We start from the raw sequence: 16,736 nt of genomic DNA, 5'->3' as shown, positions 1-16,736 counted from the left end.
ACAAAGTGTATTTTAGCTTGTGACATTTGAAGGACTATTTGGAATGCAAGATAATTTCTGAAACAGCCTATTATTGGAATAAAAGGAAGGATTACCAGCTAGATAACCAGTGGAAGCACGTCTGAGATTTTATAGATGTTAGATATTGTTTGAAATTAGTGATATTTCAGTAGTTTGTTAATCAAACAGCACCTGAGGTGGAGGTCAGTGGGTACAGCTTTATCTTAACTAGCTCTTAAGAATGTCCCCCCAGTGTGCTTTGTGGAAGCAAGGAAGAAGGCAAGTGCATGAGTGCTGTGTAGCACTTCTCATGGCCCACAGGCAGCATGATCATGAACTGACTCAGAAGCACACTTGTTCTGGCTAGCGACCTGGCTGCTGCGTCAGCAGGGGAAAGGGTCTGAGCTGTTTTGGCCTTCCCATGGCACTGGCAATCCCAACTGGACGTGTGAAAATCAGAGCCTGGGAAATGCGCTCCCTCTCAGCTCTTCTTTCAAACCAAATGGAAACCAAAGCTAATGGGTTATGAAAAACACTGAGGAGGGGATTTGGTGCAGTGTGGTCACACCAGCATCATCTGCATGGGAAGCAGGACAAAATACAGCTGTGAAAAGACCTCAGGTGATCTCTAGATCCCTTTTACAGCAAAATCCTATTTCTTTATAATTCCTGAGCAATTTGTTAATCCCTAGCAATGAAAACTGTATTGCTTCTGTAGGCAACATGCTCTAGTGCTGCCTTCTCTTTAGTACGAGGATTTTTTTAAATGCCACATTGTTTATAGCTGATCTATGAAGGATGTGAAGAACAGATTATCCTCTCCCTTTTAAAGCTGACTCTTCCTTTTACTTTAACATTGCAAACTGGTATTGTGCAGGGTTTCTGTGGCAAGGTTTTGGTGGCGAGGTGGCCACAGGAGTCACTTTTGAAAGAGGAGGCTCAGAGCTACCCTCGGATATGGCCTGTGTTAGGGAGCCATTGGTTGGGCAGTTGGCTTCCAGTCAAGGTCAGCCCACCTCAGCAGAAATGATGTCATCAGGCAGAAGAGTGGAGACCCCATGGGCATAACTCCTCAGAAGCACCCCCTCACCCAAAGGGGAAATCTGTAAAGAGTTTGTGAAGACTTCATAGAATCTATTGACGGGCCTCCAAGATCATTCAGCCCAACTCGCTTCCACATTCCTAAGAGCTTAATTTCACTCAGGCACACCTGATGTTGCAGTTCCTACAGATGAACTGAGACAGTGTATTGAAATTATATTGCATGGTGTGTTTGTCAGTGTTGCTCCCTTTCTTTTCTTTTAATTCTAGTTGTAAAATCAGCATTCCTGGTGCTGTGGCCTTGTCCTGTGGTCACAATTGCTCTTTGTCCCAGCAACCAACTTTGGCTGAGAACCACAAAAGACTGTTCATTTGGGACTTTTATTCTCAAAGTTTCGTTAGGGTCCTAACTTGTTCAATGTGTCTTTTTTTTATGCACTGTGCTCTCATCTGTGTGGGTCATGTTGTAGATTTGGACCTAAATGGAATATCAATAGCTCGTGCAGGAATCCCTTGTCAAGTCCTTTCCAAAGTTTTTGTAGAAAATCAATTTCCTGTGAGGAGAGTGTCAAGATTTTTATGGTTAACGTTTCCATGGAGGAAACGCCTCCAACTTTTTTAGCAAGCTGGAAAAAAATCCCGTATTGTTATGCAATACAAATTAAGTTTGTGCTCTTGAAATGTAATAAGTATAATTATGTACTTGGTTAAAATTTCTTATGTGAAAGTGTGAATGCAGAAGTATTTGTATTCTTTCAGCTTGAATTAAAATCCTTTTGACGTTGAAGCGTGGGCCAAAGATTTTCAGTGTTGGGAAAATTACTGTGAAGAAAGAAATTCTGAGGGCTTTAAAAACAATGAGAGGCAATGGTATGGTGCCCAAATGATGTGACATTAAAAAGAAAGGTGAAAAACACAAATATATTGCAATGTAAGTTGTGGGTATTGTGTGACTGAAAAGGACAGGCATGGCTATTTCAAGAATCATGGATATTTTTCTGAATTTCTTTTTCAGTTGTTCAAAATGTTTCGTATTTTTTGATAGCATTTAGTTTCCTTTTTCTGCTTAATGAAGCGTTTGGAATTGTCATAATTTTTCCACAGTCACTTGCCCTGAAAAATAGAAGTAATGAAGTAAATGGATGTATTTCTCACTGTTTATTTGGGAGATAAAAGTAGCACGGTTTGTCTTCATTTGAAAGAATTAAAATTATCCTGGTTTTGTGTATACCTCAAGATCTGAATACTCAGGCATATGGTTCTTCAAAGTTGTGCTTTATCTGTTAGTAGTAATAAATGCTGTTTGTGTTAATAAGGGACATGCAGTGCAGAGATTCAGAATTGTTTGTGATGTTAATCGTAACTGTAGTTCTGAAATTGTAGAAGATTGTCACCTTTTTTTCAGTATACACGAAGAACTTACACTAGCCATAAACTTTTCAGGAAATGAGGAAATTACTCTATTATGTATTGCTCAGTGGTATTTTTAATTTTCTTGTCTCTAGGTGAAGAGATGTTGTTTTAATTCAGGACTAACAAATTTAAAAATGTTAAAAATTTCACTTCAACATTACGTTTTCTATAAAACCTGAGAGTCTTTCAGATTAAAAAAAAAAACCAAGGTTTTTAAGTGTACACAACAGTGTTTTGTTTTCAGAAGTCTTTGTGACTAAAGGCTCACAGCTGTTTTCTACTTGAAATGATTGTTCTTTCTGCAGGCTGACAATAGTTTATTTGTGTGTTATAGGACAATTTTGGTTGAAAATGAGTGTGACTAAAAGCTGGGGGAGGAAGCTGCTCCTTTCTGCAGTAATCAGCAGCGAACCCACATCTGTGCTGAGAAGTGTGGCACAGATTGATGGCTTCTTTGGTTTTACTGGGGTGGGTCATGCAGGAGGACAGATGCAAACTGGCATTCCTTCCCTACCCTGTACCAGTCCCTACCAGTGGAAAGGAAATAATAATAATAAATCAACATCTTACCTCCTCTCTCTGTCCTCTCTTTCCTACCCTCAGCATGTGCAAGAAAACAGTGATGAAATGCATTTTAGATTCATTTTAAGTACTCACACATGTGGAGAAAATACTCCCACTTCTTGACTGAAGACCTAGTTTCAGCAGCAAAATAAAACTAAGCCGCAGTTGAAAGATTTCTAATGAAGGAATGAAGCAATAACATTGGTGTTTTTTTTCTTCTTCTATTATTTTTCTGTTTTAAGACCTTTCTATATTTAAACTTACTTTCTGTAAGCTGTTAATAATCAGATTCTCACTGCAAAGTCAAGCTTGGGATGCACCAAGCTTGATTTGCTATAACACTTTCGCCAAGCAGTGTATGTCAGGTAGAGCAATACTTGCTAGGTAGCACCAGTGTGGAAAGGAGTGTCAGAAATAGGGCTTTCCATGTAATCTTGCTTAACAAAGTAGCTGTTGTTAAGTCTGCTAAGCCAACAGATTCCTGTGCAAAAGCGTTGCAGGAATTAAAAGCTTAATCAGCCTGTGTGCTCTCAGAAGTTTAAATGATTTAGGCATAGAAAACAGGGGAAAGAGTATATATTTGTTAGGTACAAATGCTTTTGCTTATGCTCAGCCTGGCTCCAATCTAAGAAAGCAGTTAAGAAACAGGGTTTTCCAGCCCATGAGCATTCCTGTTGAACTCACATGGGGCTATTTCATGTGAATCTCGGAGAGAGAAATCTTTTTAATTGTATGGCTCTTGAGTAAGAAAAGAATTTCTATTCCAACCATGCAAAGAGTGTGTGCTTGCTACAATACATATTTATTAATAGTTTTCCGTGGCTTTGCCTTTTTAAAGCTGCTGTGCTTTGACCCCTTTCATGAATGTGTTTTGGGGGTTTAATTGCATGATAAACCTCTTGCTCCACAGGATTCCTTTCCATTTAGTGCAGAAATTGTACAGAGTAGAAGGCGGAGGTTTACAAGAAGGAAAGGAGACTGCTGTTTTTAAGATGTGGATTGGCACGTAACGCAGTTTTTGGTATCCAGATTTCATATGCTTGAAGCAATAATTCACCTAAAGGTTTCTGCCTGGATGTAAAATTTACCGATATTAAGTAACAGAAAAGAAAATAAAGCAATTGAAAGGGAAAAGTGATTGCTAAATGATATATTCACTGTCCTGGTGTGTATGCTTAATTTTCCACGCTGAAAGAAAGTAATACTAAAAATGAACAGGTAGTTGGAAAAGCTGCCTGTGATAAGCTTTTACAAATCCTTTTTTTTTTTTTTTTTTTTTTTTTTTAGTATGCGGTGATGTGTACAGATGTCTTTTTGTTCTTCTAGCTCCAGAAAGTCTTGTGAAAGAGTCATAAAAACCTGACAGCTTTTTTAATACCTTGACTGCTGTGACGCTTTGCTCTAATGATGGGGCTATATTAATGTAAGCAGGTTGCTGCATAAAGGACAAAGAAATGACATGCTCTGAACAGTTGAGCATTTCACGTGCATTTGTCTGGCTGGCATGGGGGGCTGGGGATCGTTCTACTGAGATCATTAGTACCTGAGGAGATCTAAAATCCTCCTTAGAATACCAGCCACAGATCACTCACCACATCATCAGCTCTTCAGAGCTGAATAGATCATCGGTCTTTTCTCTGCCGGATGTGTTAAATCCTTCTTTATTAACTTGCTACATTGAGCCACCAATGTTTGCTGAAAGCTATGTGGAGAACGTTGAAATGAAATAGAATTTGTACACCAGTTGAAGATTTTGGGCACTGGGCTTCTCCCCTCACCTGCCCAAGCAAACACAGCTTCTACTGCAGTGCAGCAATGCCTAGTGTGGGGATGGGCTGCCATGAGCAGACTTGTGCTGTTTGATTAGAGTCTGAGAAGTTCAAAGAGATATTTGAAGATCTGTCTTGCAAGCACAAATTGTGCTGTTGCCATCTTTAACTGAATGTGGGAGAGAGGGGGTTGGCAGGAATAGCTGTGATGGTGACGCTTCAGCAATGGAGGATAAATAGACATAACTTAAAGTAGTCCGTAACTTTCTTCCTATACTTTTAATCTACAGAATTTTGCTTATTGAGTGGATTAAAAGAAAAAAAAAAAAAAAAAGAGATAATTTTTGCTGTACAGTTTCCTGAGTCTTTAAACTCGCATTACTAAAATTCTGCATAATAATCTCTTCATGTACTGCCATGGAAGATTTTGCAAGAGAGCTGTAGTTCTTAAGCGGTACGTTGTTTTTGTGGATTGTGATGCTTGGATCCCATGATTGTGCTAGGCCATTAAAGGTTAAGGAGGAAAGCCTGATGGAAATAGGCACGTGTGCATTGCTGAATGTTTAAGTGCTCATTTGTATTGCACTGGCCACAAAATGTTAATGACACAAATTATATGTTAGACATCAGTGTATGAGAAGGGCTTTATTCTTATTTTTCATTACTGGTGCCAAGACATGCACAAAACAAATAGATTCAAAGGAATTAACTTGAGTTCTGTCCTACAGAAAAATCTTGCTGTGAAGTGAATTGTACATGTGAGATGACATCCTGCTTTGGCTCGTGTGCCAGGCTTTCTTCACTGACATCCAGAAACCTGTGGTTAATCACATTACTGCTCTGGTTTTTTAGTTGGCAAACTTACCAGTCTACGCATCAGACTACATATTAGTTACCCATGGGACCAGGGTAGTAATATTTCCATGAGCCAGAGTTCACAGCTGCAGAACCCAGCAAGAAGGCTGTACTGGGGGGCTGGGAGGGCACCCATGGATCTTCTGAAGCTAATGGGGACAGTGCTGCTTATCTGTGGGTGCAGAAAATTCACATTCCAGCTTGGTTTTGGGTGGACATTTCTACTTATTATTTGAGATTGCTCCTGTTTCTTTGGGAGGTTGTTGGAGGATGCTGTCTGAGTTTTTTTTTAAAGCATTTGTCGCAGATATCATGAGAAAAACAAATCATAGAATCATAGAATGGCCTGGGTTGAAAAGACCTCAAAGATCATCTAGTTTCAACTCTCATGCTTCATGCAGGGTCACCAACCACCAGACCAGGCTGCCCAGGGCCACATCCAGCCTGGCCTTGAATGCCTCCAGAGATGTGGCATCCACAACCTCTCTAGACAACCTGTTCCAGTCATCACCCTCTGAGTGAAAAAATCAATCATTTCTTTTTTAGGAGCAACTATGAACAGCACTTGCTCTTTGTCTAAGAATAAAAATAAAAAGCAAAAATAATGTAATAAATCACCACAAAGCCAAAAGAAAACAAGCAAACAGACTGTCCTAGAGCACTGGAATTTACGCCTGAAAGATATATAATGCTCTTTGTTTGAGATGTTCCTGGAGGAAGCCTTCAGGAGTGACCAGCATGCTGGAGCAATGCAGCCATGTAGTGGGTGACACTACTGCTGCTTGTGAATAAAAATTGCTTGTCCAAAATCAGGTAAAAACATGGCAGTGGCAGAGGAAGGGTTGCGTGTGCTGCCTTTCACAGAGCTGTGGGTGACTGTGACCTTTTTGTTTTCCCAACCATAGGTGTCCTGTGGGCTGCTCAATAAGGCCCGTTGTCTCAGCCCAATGCAGAGGGAACGTAGAGTGCATTGTTTTGTTATTGTCTGGGATTGAGGACTTATTTACCTGATATTCAGCTGTGAGTTGTGCCCTGTGTGCACCAGGATGCACGCAGGTGGAGATGAGTGGTGGAGATGGAGGGCCACGGCCTGTCTGTGAGTAGGAGTGCACTTGCTTTCCAAAAGAAGTTAGGAAATGTTTTTTTGGATTTGGAAACGGATCTGTAGAGATAACAGTAATTGCCATGAGGTTTGCTGTCGGCTGCCCTTGGTACATTTTCAGTTGTGAAAAAAGCATCCAAATGGAACAGATCGTAAAGTTATTCTGGCACAGCATCTGAGGGTGAAATATTTCCTTGCTTTAGTTGCAGAGAAATGTGGAAATAATAAGGCAGCTGTTGTGGAGGCAGCGTGCTGTGGAGCTGCCTGTGGATGGCTGTGTAGGTCTCTTGGTTGTGACAGCACGTTAAAATTAAGTCAGCTGTGTTTGCCAGGATTTGCCTGTAGTAACACTGTGTGCTCTGCTGGAGGGAAACCTTCAAGCATTGCTACCAAATGAGAAAATAAAGGGAAGTTTAATGGAGAAGGTTGATATTCTGGGTGAAGCATATTTTGGTGGTCTGTTCATAAAATGTTGCGTTTGTCTGTAGAAGACATCTTTGTTTAAGCTCAAAGCTTCTCATTTTTCAGCAGATGCAAGTAGTGTGTGCATTAGAGGAGCTTGGCTAGCTTCTTCACTGGTGGTGCCAAGGTGTTTTCAGAAATCATGGAATCATTAAGGTTGGAAAAGACCACTAAGACCACCTACTCCAACCATTAACCCACCACACCATGCCTGCTGACCATGCCCCTCAGTGCCACATCCACACGGTTCTTGAAAACCTCCAGGTACAATGACTCCACCACCTCCCTGGGCAGCCTGTGCCACTGCCTCACCATTCTTTCTGAGAAGAAATTGATCCTAACACCCAGCCTGAATCTCACCTGGTGCGACTTGAGGCCATTCCCTCTCATCCTATTGCTGTTACCGGGGAGAAGAGGCCGACCCCTACCTTGCCACAGCCTCCTCTCAGGCAGTTGCAGGGAGCGATAAGGTCTCCCTTGAGCCTCCATTGGGCACAACAATCCCAGCTCCCTCAGCAACTGCCCTTATAACTTGTGCTCCAGACCCCTCACAGCTTCAGTGCTCTTCTCTGGACAAGCTCCCAGGTCTCAATTGCTTTCTTGTTTTGAGGGGCCCAAAACTGAATACAGCACTCGAGGTGCAGCGTCACGAGGGCTCAGTACTAATTGTACTGAGATGTTTTGTGGTGATATTTCATGATGACAGCGGAGTGGGTTGTATTGCTGAGCTTTGCAGGTTAGGTTATTTACTGAGAAGTAAATTGCAAAAAAATAATTGGTTTTAGGTGAAATGGTAGAGAAAAGGAGTGGATTTTTCACTAATACAAATTTGTATTGTAAGATTAGTACTCATGCATCTGCCTGAGTTTTGACACTAGCAAACAAAATGACTTCAAATCAATGAGGATTTTTTTTTTTCTGAAAGCACAATCATTGACTTCTAAGTCTATGGAAAGGTAGAATAAAAGTTGGCAGCATGAATACAGCACTGCAAGATTCAATCATAATTTTTTTTTTTTTTTTTTTTTTTTTTTTTGCAAGCTTGAGGAGTCTTGCCTTATAAATGGCTCTATGTGCTGTTACCAAATTTCATTATTTTAATTTTTAAAAATTTTTATTACTTTTTTAAAGCTCAGGGTTTTTTAGGTGCTTTAATCCATATCCGAACTGCAATGATGGAGTGACCACTCTTCCTGTTTAAAAAAAAAAAAAAAAAAAAAAAAAAGACCTGGACAGCTTGCAGAAATTTATCGTATTAAAGATTTGATGGTTGAAGCTGAACTTTAAGTTAAATTCACTTTCAGTTATGTATATATAGGCAGTGCTCTGAGTAGACTTTTTTTTTAGAAGATGTATTGAGATACATTGGTGTTTATAATAAATGTCATTTTACATAATGAATTCAAGCTTACAAATTATTGCTGTATTTTAAATCAGTGAAAATGTACTCTCCAGATGACAATATGCTAATGAAAATTATGTTTCTGCAAAATATCCTTTGCAGAATCAACAACTTGGTTGGTGTAGTTGTCTAAAATAATAAGAACGCAAGGATATCTTGTTACCTGCCCCCAAAAAACAGCCTTGTTGGATATAGGTGCTGTTGCTTAGCTTTCACGTGGTTGTACTGTATTTTAATGTGAAGAAGGCACTGATGCAGCTCATTTGCAAAATGTGACATTTCTACTTCAGCTGAAACACAGCTTCCCCTTCACTCTCATTGCTAGCAAAAGTTGTGTACTGTTTTTGCTTCGGCCTCCAGAAAATGGAAGAAGTTTTAGGGAGTGATTTGTATTTCAGCTGGCCCAGCGCCAGTCCTGACCAAATTCCCATTTGGGGAGTTCCATCTCATCAATGTCAAGTCGTGGTGCATTCCATTACTCTCAGGCAGGAGAGCTCTCTGCTGAGCAAATAAGAGTCAATGGGCCTAGGTTCCCCTCTCTTGTGCCCTGAGCCTTCTTGGTGTTATTTCCATAGATAAGCTCTTGGAAGAGAAGGGGTGAGCGGGAAAATGAGCAGAAGTCCTTGGAATGACTAGTTGTCTTTACACCCTGCATAGAATATGAACGTGCTTCCTTAGCATTAAATGTCTGCAGGGTGGAATCTATGAATCTCACATCTCGTGTCCAAGAGAATGAAAAGCTCTTGGCAGCGTCTAGCATCACAAGAAGTTCGGATGAGCTCTATGGAAGCTCCCTGAAGTTAGTTTGTTTGGATGGATGGTGTGACAGCTCTTGTACTGTACACAAAGTGACAGTACTTATCACTTTGATTGGGATGCTACCTTTACTCCCTTGCTTCTACAATAAGACTTGAAAAGTGGATAAAATGTCTGTCATCAAATTCTGCATACTCTGCAGATTTCCGTGGGATTTCAAGACTTAATAGTGATGTTGGCAAGGCTATGTGTACTGCATTTTATAGAGTGTCCTGATGACTATGTACATTTCTATGGCCAAATGCTGAGGAACTGATTGCCAAAAAAGAATGCGAAGGAGCTTAGTGAATAAATGGAATCATACTTCTGCAATTGTTGGCAATTGTTGTGCTTATGACAAGTTCTTAAATTCAGAGTAACCTGTTTTCAGGTGTTTTATTTTTGTGTTGCAAGTGTAATAAGCTTATTGAAGTTTCATGTGTCCTATACAAATTTATTGGTACAAGGTGTGTTTATTGACCTGGATAGATGTTTATAGGATTTGATACAAACTAGTGAATATGAAGCACAGCTAAAACAATTAGATGGATTAATGCAGTTTCTCAGGTACAGCATACAATTGCCAAATAGAAGAAAAAAATGCATGGAGGTTTTCAAAAGTATTTGCTTCAATCTCTTTTGCCCCTGCAGGCTTTCCACACACAAGGAAAGGCATGTGTTTAGTTACAATGACAGCAGGTTTTTCTTTTAAAGAGAAGGTAGAATGGATTATGAGCAAATGAGCATAACAGTGGCTTGATCTTATTCTGTAGGCACAGCTATTGTGACAGTTATTTTCATTATGTGGCATGGAAGCTTTCAGGTATTTCTCAGCAATGTTTGTTATTAAACCTCCAGGTAAAAAGATGGAAATGTTCACTTTTTCCACATCACACCCTGATAAAGCAAAAAAGATCTATTAGTGTTTGTATGTTAAAGACAAAAGATTGAGTGTAGGAGACTGGATTTCTTTGAGGTCCATGCTTTTAAGTGTTAGGCTGCATCTGCAGCCTTTATTCCCTGGCAGTTTTTCTAGCCCACACTCCTTAATAATTGAAATCTTTTAATGAATTGTGCTGACTCACCTGTCCTGGTAGCTGCCCAGTGTTCAGACCAGTATTTTTTTGTAGCTTATCGTATGCTGGCATTGCCACTTGTCCTTTCTGACAAGAAGTGATTTGCATACTCTTAATTTGTCTGGGCATCTGCAGCTGATATACAATATGAAACAGAGGGCTACACAGACTTTTGCATTAATCAAGTTTTTATGAGACTTGCAGAGTTGTTTGAAAGTATTTTGTGTGTGCCTAAATGTGCTTTGTATCACAAACTTTGCAGTTCTTGGTGCTGGTGTAACATTCTGCCTGGAGCTGCTTAGCAAAGCTTCACTGTTGCCAAGGAAAGAGCTTGCCCCAGGAGTGCCCAGGAAAGCACCTGCAAACCAAGTGGTTCTGGGTTGTATGAGCACAAGGGAGCCTGGTGAGCAATGGCAGGGCTGTCGGCACATTTTGTGTAACGTGTAATGTGGTTTCTTTCTGCTCTTTTTACCACTGTGTTAACTGATTTCTAAGCTGTGGCAGCTGATCAGTAACTTACCTTATCACTTTAGCTTGAAGAACCCAGTAAGTTTAAACTGGAGTCACACAGAGTTTAAAGTGAGGACAAGACATTTTGTGGTTAAGTCTTTAAAAAATGCCCTATGTGTGTGTTGTCTGCGTGTATAAAGTAAGCAATTTCTAATTCCTTTCTTTTTAGGTGTCAGAACCCAGTTGCCAAAATGTTAGTGAGCGTTCCAGGCGATGTTTAAAGAAGTCTGAAACAGATAAAGCATCCTTTTTTAAAAGACTGGGCAGCAGCAGGTAATGGGCTGAGGCAGAGAAGCAGCACTAACAACCCGCCCCACGGCAGAGTCCCTTCCTCTGCGTGCAAAAATGCCCCAGCACTTGCTAGGCTCTGGTCCTTTGGTATCTGGACACGCTGTTCTGTGCTTCACTTCACTTTAATGAAGAGAGAGGAGCCCTGGGCTCCAGGCAGTGCTACAGTGACCCATTCAGAAAGAAATACTTGATTAAGAATGTAGCAAAACTTGTCTGTGACAAGCAGATCTCAGAATCTGTAAACAGAATTTTATTTTATTTTTTTTTTTTAAGGAGCAAAGTGGGTCAGATGCATGGAACAGTTTTGTGATAAACTGTTGATAAGCTACTGCTGCAAATATGTGGCTGTGGAGCAGTGATTATAGGTCTGTGGGTCTGGAGAGCTGGGTGCAGAGGTGTGTCAGCACAGCTGGTCTTGGGTCTGGGCAGAAGCTCTTCAGCCTGTTCCTTGTACTGTGGAGGAAACAGAGGAAAGGGAAAGATCTTGTAATCACTTCGTATCATGGGTAAGAACAAGCATTAAAAACTGTGTTTTTTGGAGCTGGACTGAAGTAGAAGGTGCAGTGAGAAAATTCCCTTTAATGTGGGAGCAAGCTGTTGCTTGTTTTCTTTTTCTCGCAGAGAATTTGCCATTCAGCTTACACACTTTCAGAGTGTAAGACAGAGCGCACAGAGGCTTCCTCTTTCCTGGGCTAGGTTTGCCTGCAAGTGACAGGCGGTGACCGTGACAGATCATGACAAGAGAGCAGAACAGAACCAAACTGAGTGCCAGAGGACAGCACAGCAGAATTACTGGCTAAGTGAAAAAACAAAAATCTTAGAATTATAGGTTGGCTTGGTTTGGAAGGGACCTCAAAGATCATCTAGATCCAACCTCCTGCTGCAGTCAGGGTTGCCAGCCATTAAGCTAGGCACCGGCTCGGGCTGCCCAGGGCCCCATCCAACCTGGCCTTGAAAGCCTCCAGGAGTGGGATATGCGTAACTTCTTTGGGTAGCCTGTTCCAGTGCCTCACTGCCTTCTCAGTGAAAAATTTCCCAGCTTTACCATTGCTTGCAGCTGAAAACCTTTCCCTTGAGGCTGGAAGATGGCCATCTCAGCCAGCCCATCTGTTCTAGGGTTACCAAATGGCTCTTTCTGAGTGTACCTTGCAATCAATGTACAGTAAGTCAACTTCATTCTTAGGTTTTGGCTCCCAAAGTTTAGCTCTTGCAATCTAAATTGGACCTGCCCAGGGTATTTGAGAGGTCAGTGCTCTTGGAGACTGCAGTGGAAACTTGTTTGTAGAGAAACAGGGAGAGCTGGAACAATGTCAGATTGTGCTGGGAAAAGCAGCTTCATTGGGATATCTTCAAGGAGCAATTGCAAAAATAATACTTGCTGCCTGCTAATGGAGCAGAGCGGTGAGTGGATAATAAATAGAAAAACCTGCTTTTTGTTCCAGCATCTCAACATGTAAGACTTTCCTAGTAGGAGTATGCATGGAGAATGGTAATTTAAAGCAGCCACTCTACAGAACAGCTCATAGATATGTCTTAAATGTTAACGTTGATAAGCCAGAGATCTCTTTTAAAATAAATAAATAAATAAAAATGGGGGGGGGGAACATATTTTGTTAAAATAATTGTAGAAAATCTTCTGGCCCGTCAGAAGACTATACAGGCAGTCTTCCTCTCTATTTTTCATGGCTATTTGGTTGGGAGGGCAGTGTGGTTCTTGCGCAGAATGTGTTCTAAGGCTTTCTGCTGAAATGCCATTGAAGGTACAGGCATTGTTCCAGGGCTTACTTAGTGCAAGCATGAGGTTAGGCACCACAGGTCTCCATCCTTCTCTGAAAGATGTTGCTTTTGCATGTTGTGTGAAATGAACTTTCTTTCTCAAGTGGCAGCCGACCCATGTATTTGTTCCATGTATGCAGTTATACCTTGCAGAAATTTAAACTCAGTTTTAGTCCACTCAGCACTGTGCCTCAAGAGCTGTTCAGTAGACCAGTCTTTGAGTAACTCTGTTTATTATCCCGAGGTTAGATTTGGCAAGAGGCAGCAGTAACCTGCCACCATGAAAAATTGTTTCCAACGTGTGCTGCATTAAACTTTTCTTCCATATTCAGCTATCACTAGAGGATTACATTTTTTTTGCTGAGGAATTTAAAAAAAAAAAAAAAAAAGTAATGAAATTGACTGTCAATAGTGTTGTGTTAAAATTCCCTGCGGTATCAAGGTCTGCGGTTTATTTTATTTTACGTTTGTGTGAGTAGAAAAAAAATCAGTTCTCTCCTTGTATCTCACTGAAAACAAAGAAACCTAAGCTGACAACAGGAAGGGATGAAAAGAATTTGTTTTTAATATCAGTTGAAGGAAAGCAGTATAGATGTTTCCCTTTTGCAGGGGACCTTTTAATATGTCTTAGTTCCAAAGTAGTGCTCCCTGTTTATTTTCCTAGATAGAGTCTAGTTTTCATCCTGAAAAGATGCAATTTCGCATTCAGGTACAATGCCTTTAATTCAGATGGATCTTGGAGACTACTAATAGCTTTTTGCACAACCTAGCTTAGCTGCAGCAATGCATATCACTAAATGCAATCTGCCCGTCAAGAGGCTGCATGCACTGACCCTGCAAAAGGTAAAATCAGGAAATTAAAAAGAAAAAAAAAAAAAAGCAGTATTGAGTTTAAACTGCTATGGGAATTGAAGCAGGCAGCATGTTCTGAGGAGCTGGTTTTGGATGAAAGTTGACCTGCCAGCTACCCGTGCTGCTGGAGGAGAAGAGGTGCTCCACCAGCAGCTCTGAGCGGGTCCTGATGTAGGTGGGGTGAGCTGCTGGCTGCAGGGGACCCACAGCCTTTTCCTTTGGCTGTCGGGGAAACTAATGAGTGTAAATGCCTGTACCTACAATTAATCTATGTAAGTATCTACAGTTCTGTAATAAATCGAGCTTCTGTGGCAGCTTACATCTGTTTCTCCAGGCCATTAACATGAGACCAAGATTTAGTTGTTGTAATAATACAGAGGAGATTGTGCCTACAGAATATTTTGCTGTTGTTGCCATTGAAGGGCAAAGTCACAAAGAGGTGGTTTTGGGATGGTTGTTTTAAGAGCGCTTGAGAAGCAGCACAATGTTTCTGAAAGACCACACATCCCTGATTAATTAAATAGTAAAAAAGGGTTTAAGCTGCTTAATCAAAATAAAATGTCTGTGTTTCCGTATCAAGAGCAAGCAGATCATTTACAACATTCAGAACAGAGATGGGGAGAGTCCCTCAGGATATATGCATGGCCACAGTCTTGGCTACTTGTACCCTGAGGTGCTGCTGGGAGTGATGACTGATGGACCACCACCTCCAGTCCTGGGACTGACCTTATCCTTGCTCTTCTCCTGCGATAAATGAGGGTGGGCACCCAGGTCTGGTGTCAGCTTACTGATGCGTGCCCGTTGCCTTCCACTGGCTGTGCCTGCTGCTTCATCCTGGGGCTGACACCAGGGATTTGTGCACCACAGCAAGGCATGTTTCCCACCCTCGGCACCACGTCCTGGCACAGGATCTGAGCACCCAGCCAGACATAAGGAAAAAAAAAAAAGGAATGGCAGATTCCAGTGGTTAATTGGAGCTCTGCTTGTCCAGAGAATCAATCTCCCTTTTCATCGTGCAGTGAGAAAAAAGAAATCAGCTTGGTGCAGCAAGGAATGAAGCCACGCATCTCAGAAACTTACAGGAAGAGCAAAAAAAACAAAGTTCAGTCAGTCAAAGCAGAAGCAGAAGCCACATCCAGAGAAGAAAAGCTTGGAGATATGTTTCATTGATAATTAATAATACTCTGAAATGTCTCAGTTTTCAGGAATTGTTTCACCTAATGTTCTGCTACAGTATGCAAGTGTATGTATATATGTATCTATGTAAATAGATATATAATTAGAGAAAAATGGCTATTCATTTGTTCTATTTGTTTCTATGCATCAGTTGAATAGTTTCTGTCATGCCAGTGTAGCTTGGGAGCATCCCACTGTTGGGTGTTACCTAGAGGAGAGCCTACCTGTGGAGAAATGCCAATGAATTTGTTAGGTCAGGATGATACTATTTGCAATCATACAAGAAGCAAATTAAAAACAATAGGGTTCAGAGACAACACTGAGGCCTGTAAGACAACATGGAAGCAGTAGAAGGGGGAATTTCTTGTACTGAATTTGCCATTCCAGTTACAGTGGTTGTAAGGTCTAATCGTATTTCTGTGAACACCACAGCTCCTGCAGTGGGAACATCTGACTAAACAATGTGCAAAATAAGCAATCATTTCACCTGCTGTTAAGATCGTGCATAATATGAAAGCAAATAAATCATTTTAGGATAGCTCTGCTACCCTTCACTGTAGCTGAAAATGATAATAAATAACTACTTGTCTCTGATGTACTAAGGGGAATGTGATCAGACAGCAGTCAGAACAAATGCATTTAATAGATAACTTTAAATACAATAAGTATTTTGAACTTCAAAATACGTATTTCTTTGCTTGTGTATGCAGAGCTGTTCATGTTCCCTGAAAGAGTGAAATGCATTTTACCAACAATGTCTCTTCTCTCCTAGATCACAGAAGTTTGTGGAGCCAAACGTGTGGGCTATTTTGGTCCTGCTCAGTTTTACATTGCTTTGAAGTTAATTGCGGCAGCGCAGTCAGGGTTCCCAGTACGGATTGAGAGCATTAAGAATGGTGAGTAGCAAATGTTGCTTGCAGCACTGTGTGCTTGTTTTTCCCTGTCTTTAATCCTTGCAAGCTTCCAGTGGTGGTGAACTTTTCTTCTAATTTGTCTTTGAAACCAGTATATTTTGACGATCTGAGGCTGGGTAGGAGGCGATGTTACTTTCTCTAAGTGGAAAAAATGGTAGAACATTGCACTGAATGACATGTGTGGCTGAGGTAGGATTGCAGCTCTGTCTCCTAAGGGGACTGCTGTGTGACAGCCAGTCAGTGCTGTAGGTATGCTTCCCTGCCACATTTGGACGCTGGTCCCAAAGGCCTCTGAGTGGAAACCAGTACTGCTTCAAATGGAGGATCGTTTGGGAGCCATGATAAAATAACACATTGTATTGGTAGGTATGGCAATGTATGGTAGATGTAATTTAGAAGAGCTGTGTTCTTCACAAAGTAGTGGTAGTAATAGTAGGTGTACCATTTTGATGGAGATACATGTTTCTTAAGAGGCAAATTGAACTCAAGTGGTGAAGAGAGAAAGCAGGTGCCTTTCAGCTGCAGAACTGTCACAGTGACTGCACAGAGGGAGCTGGACCTTCTTGCCCTGGTTGTCCTTGCTCAGCCTTGGCAGGATTCAGGCTGAGGATCAGGAGGGTTTCCACTTATGTAACATTCTCTTGTGCTGTGCTCCTTTCTAAGGATGCCACTGCTGGTCTGAGAAGAAGCAAACTGAGTAAGAAACCTGAACTGAAGTGATATACTGTGTGTGTGTAT

At 41.1% G+C, this 16,736-nt stretch overlaps 1 protein-coding gene across 2 annotated transcripts in view; it reads left to right on the top strand.

The window, feature by feature from the left end:
* The window catches only part of REPS2 (RALBP1 associated Eps domain containing 2), a 95,735-nt gene that overhangs the window by 13,560 nt on the left and 65,439 nt on the right, over nucleotides 1-16,736 (top strand). For both annotated transcript variants that reach the window (XM_042810174.1, XM_042810173.1), the window contains exon 2: nucleotides 15,857-15,980. In XM_042810174.1, coding sequence (XP_042666108.1) covers nucleotides 15,857-15,980 — 124 coding nt within the window. The remainder of the gene's footprint in view (nucleotides 1-15,856; nucleotides 15,981-16,736) is intronic.

The sequence above is a fragment of the Centrocercus urophasianus genome, unplaced genomic scaffold (assembly GCF_019232065.1).
Source record: "Centrocercus urophasianus isolate 14NV4802_14NV808 unplaced genomic scaffold, USGS_Curo_1.0 seq_12, whole genome shotgun sequence".
Lineage (NCBI taxonomy): Eukaryota > Metazoa > Chordata > Aves > Galliformes > Phasianidae > Centrocercus > Centrocercus urophasianus.
The sequence above is the reverse complement of the archived record's forward strand: the minus strand, read 5'-3'. Positions and strand labels throughout refer to the sequence as shown.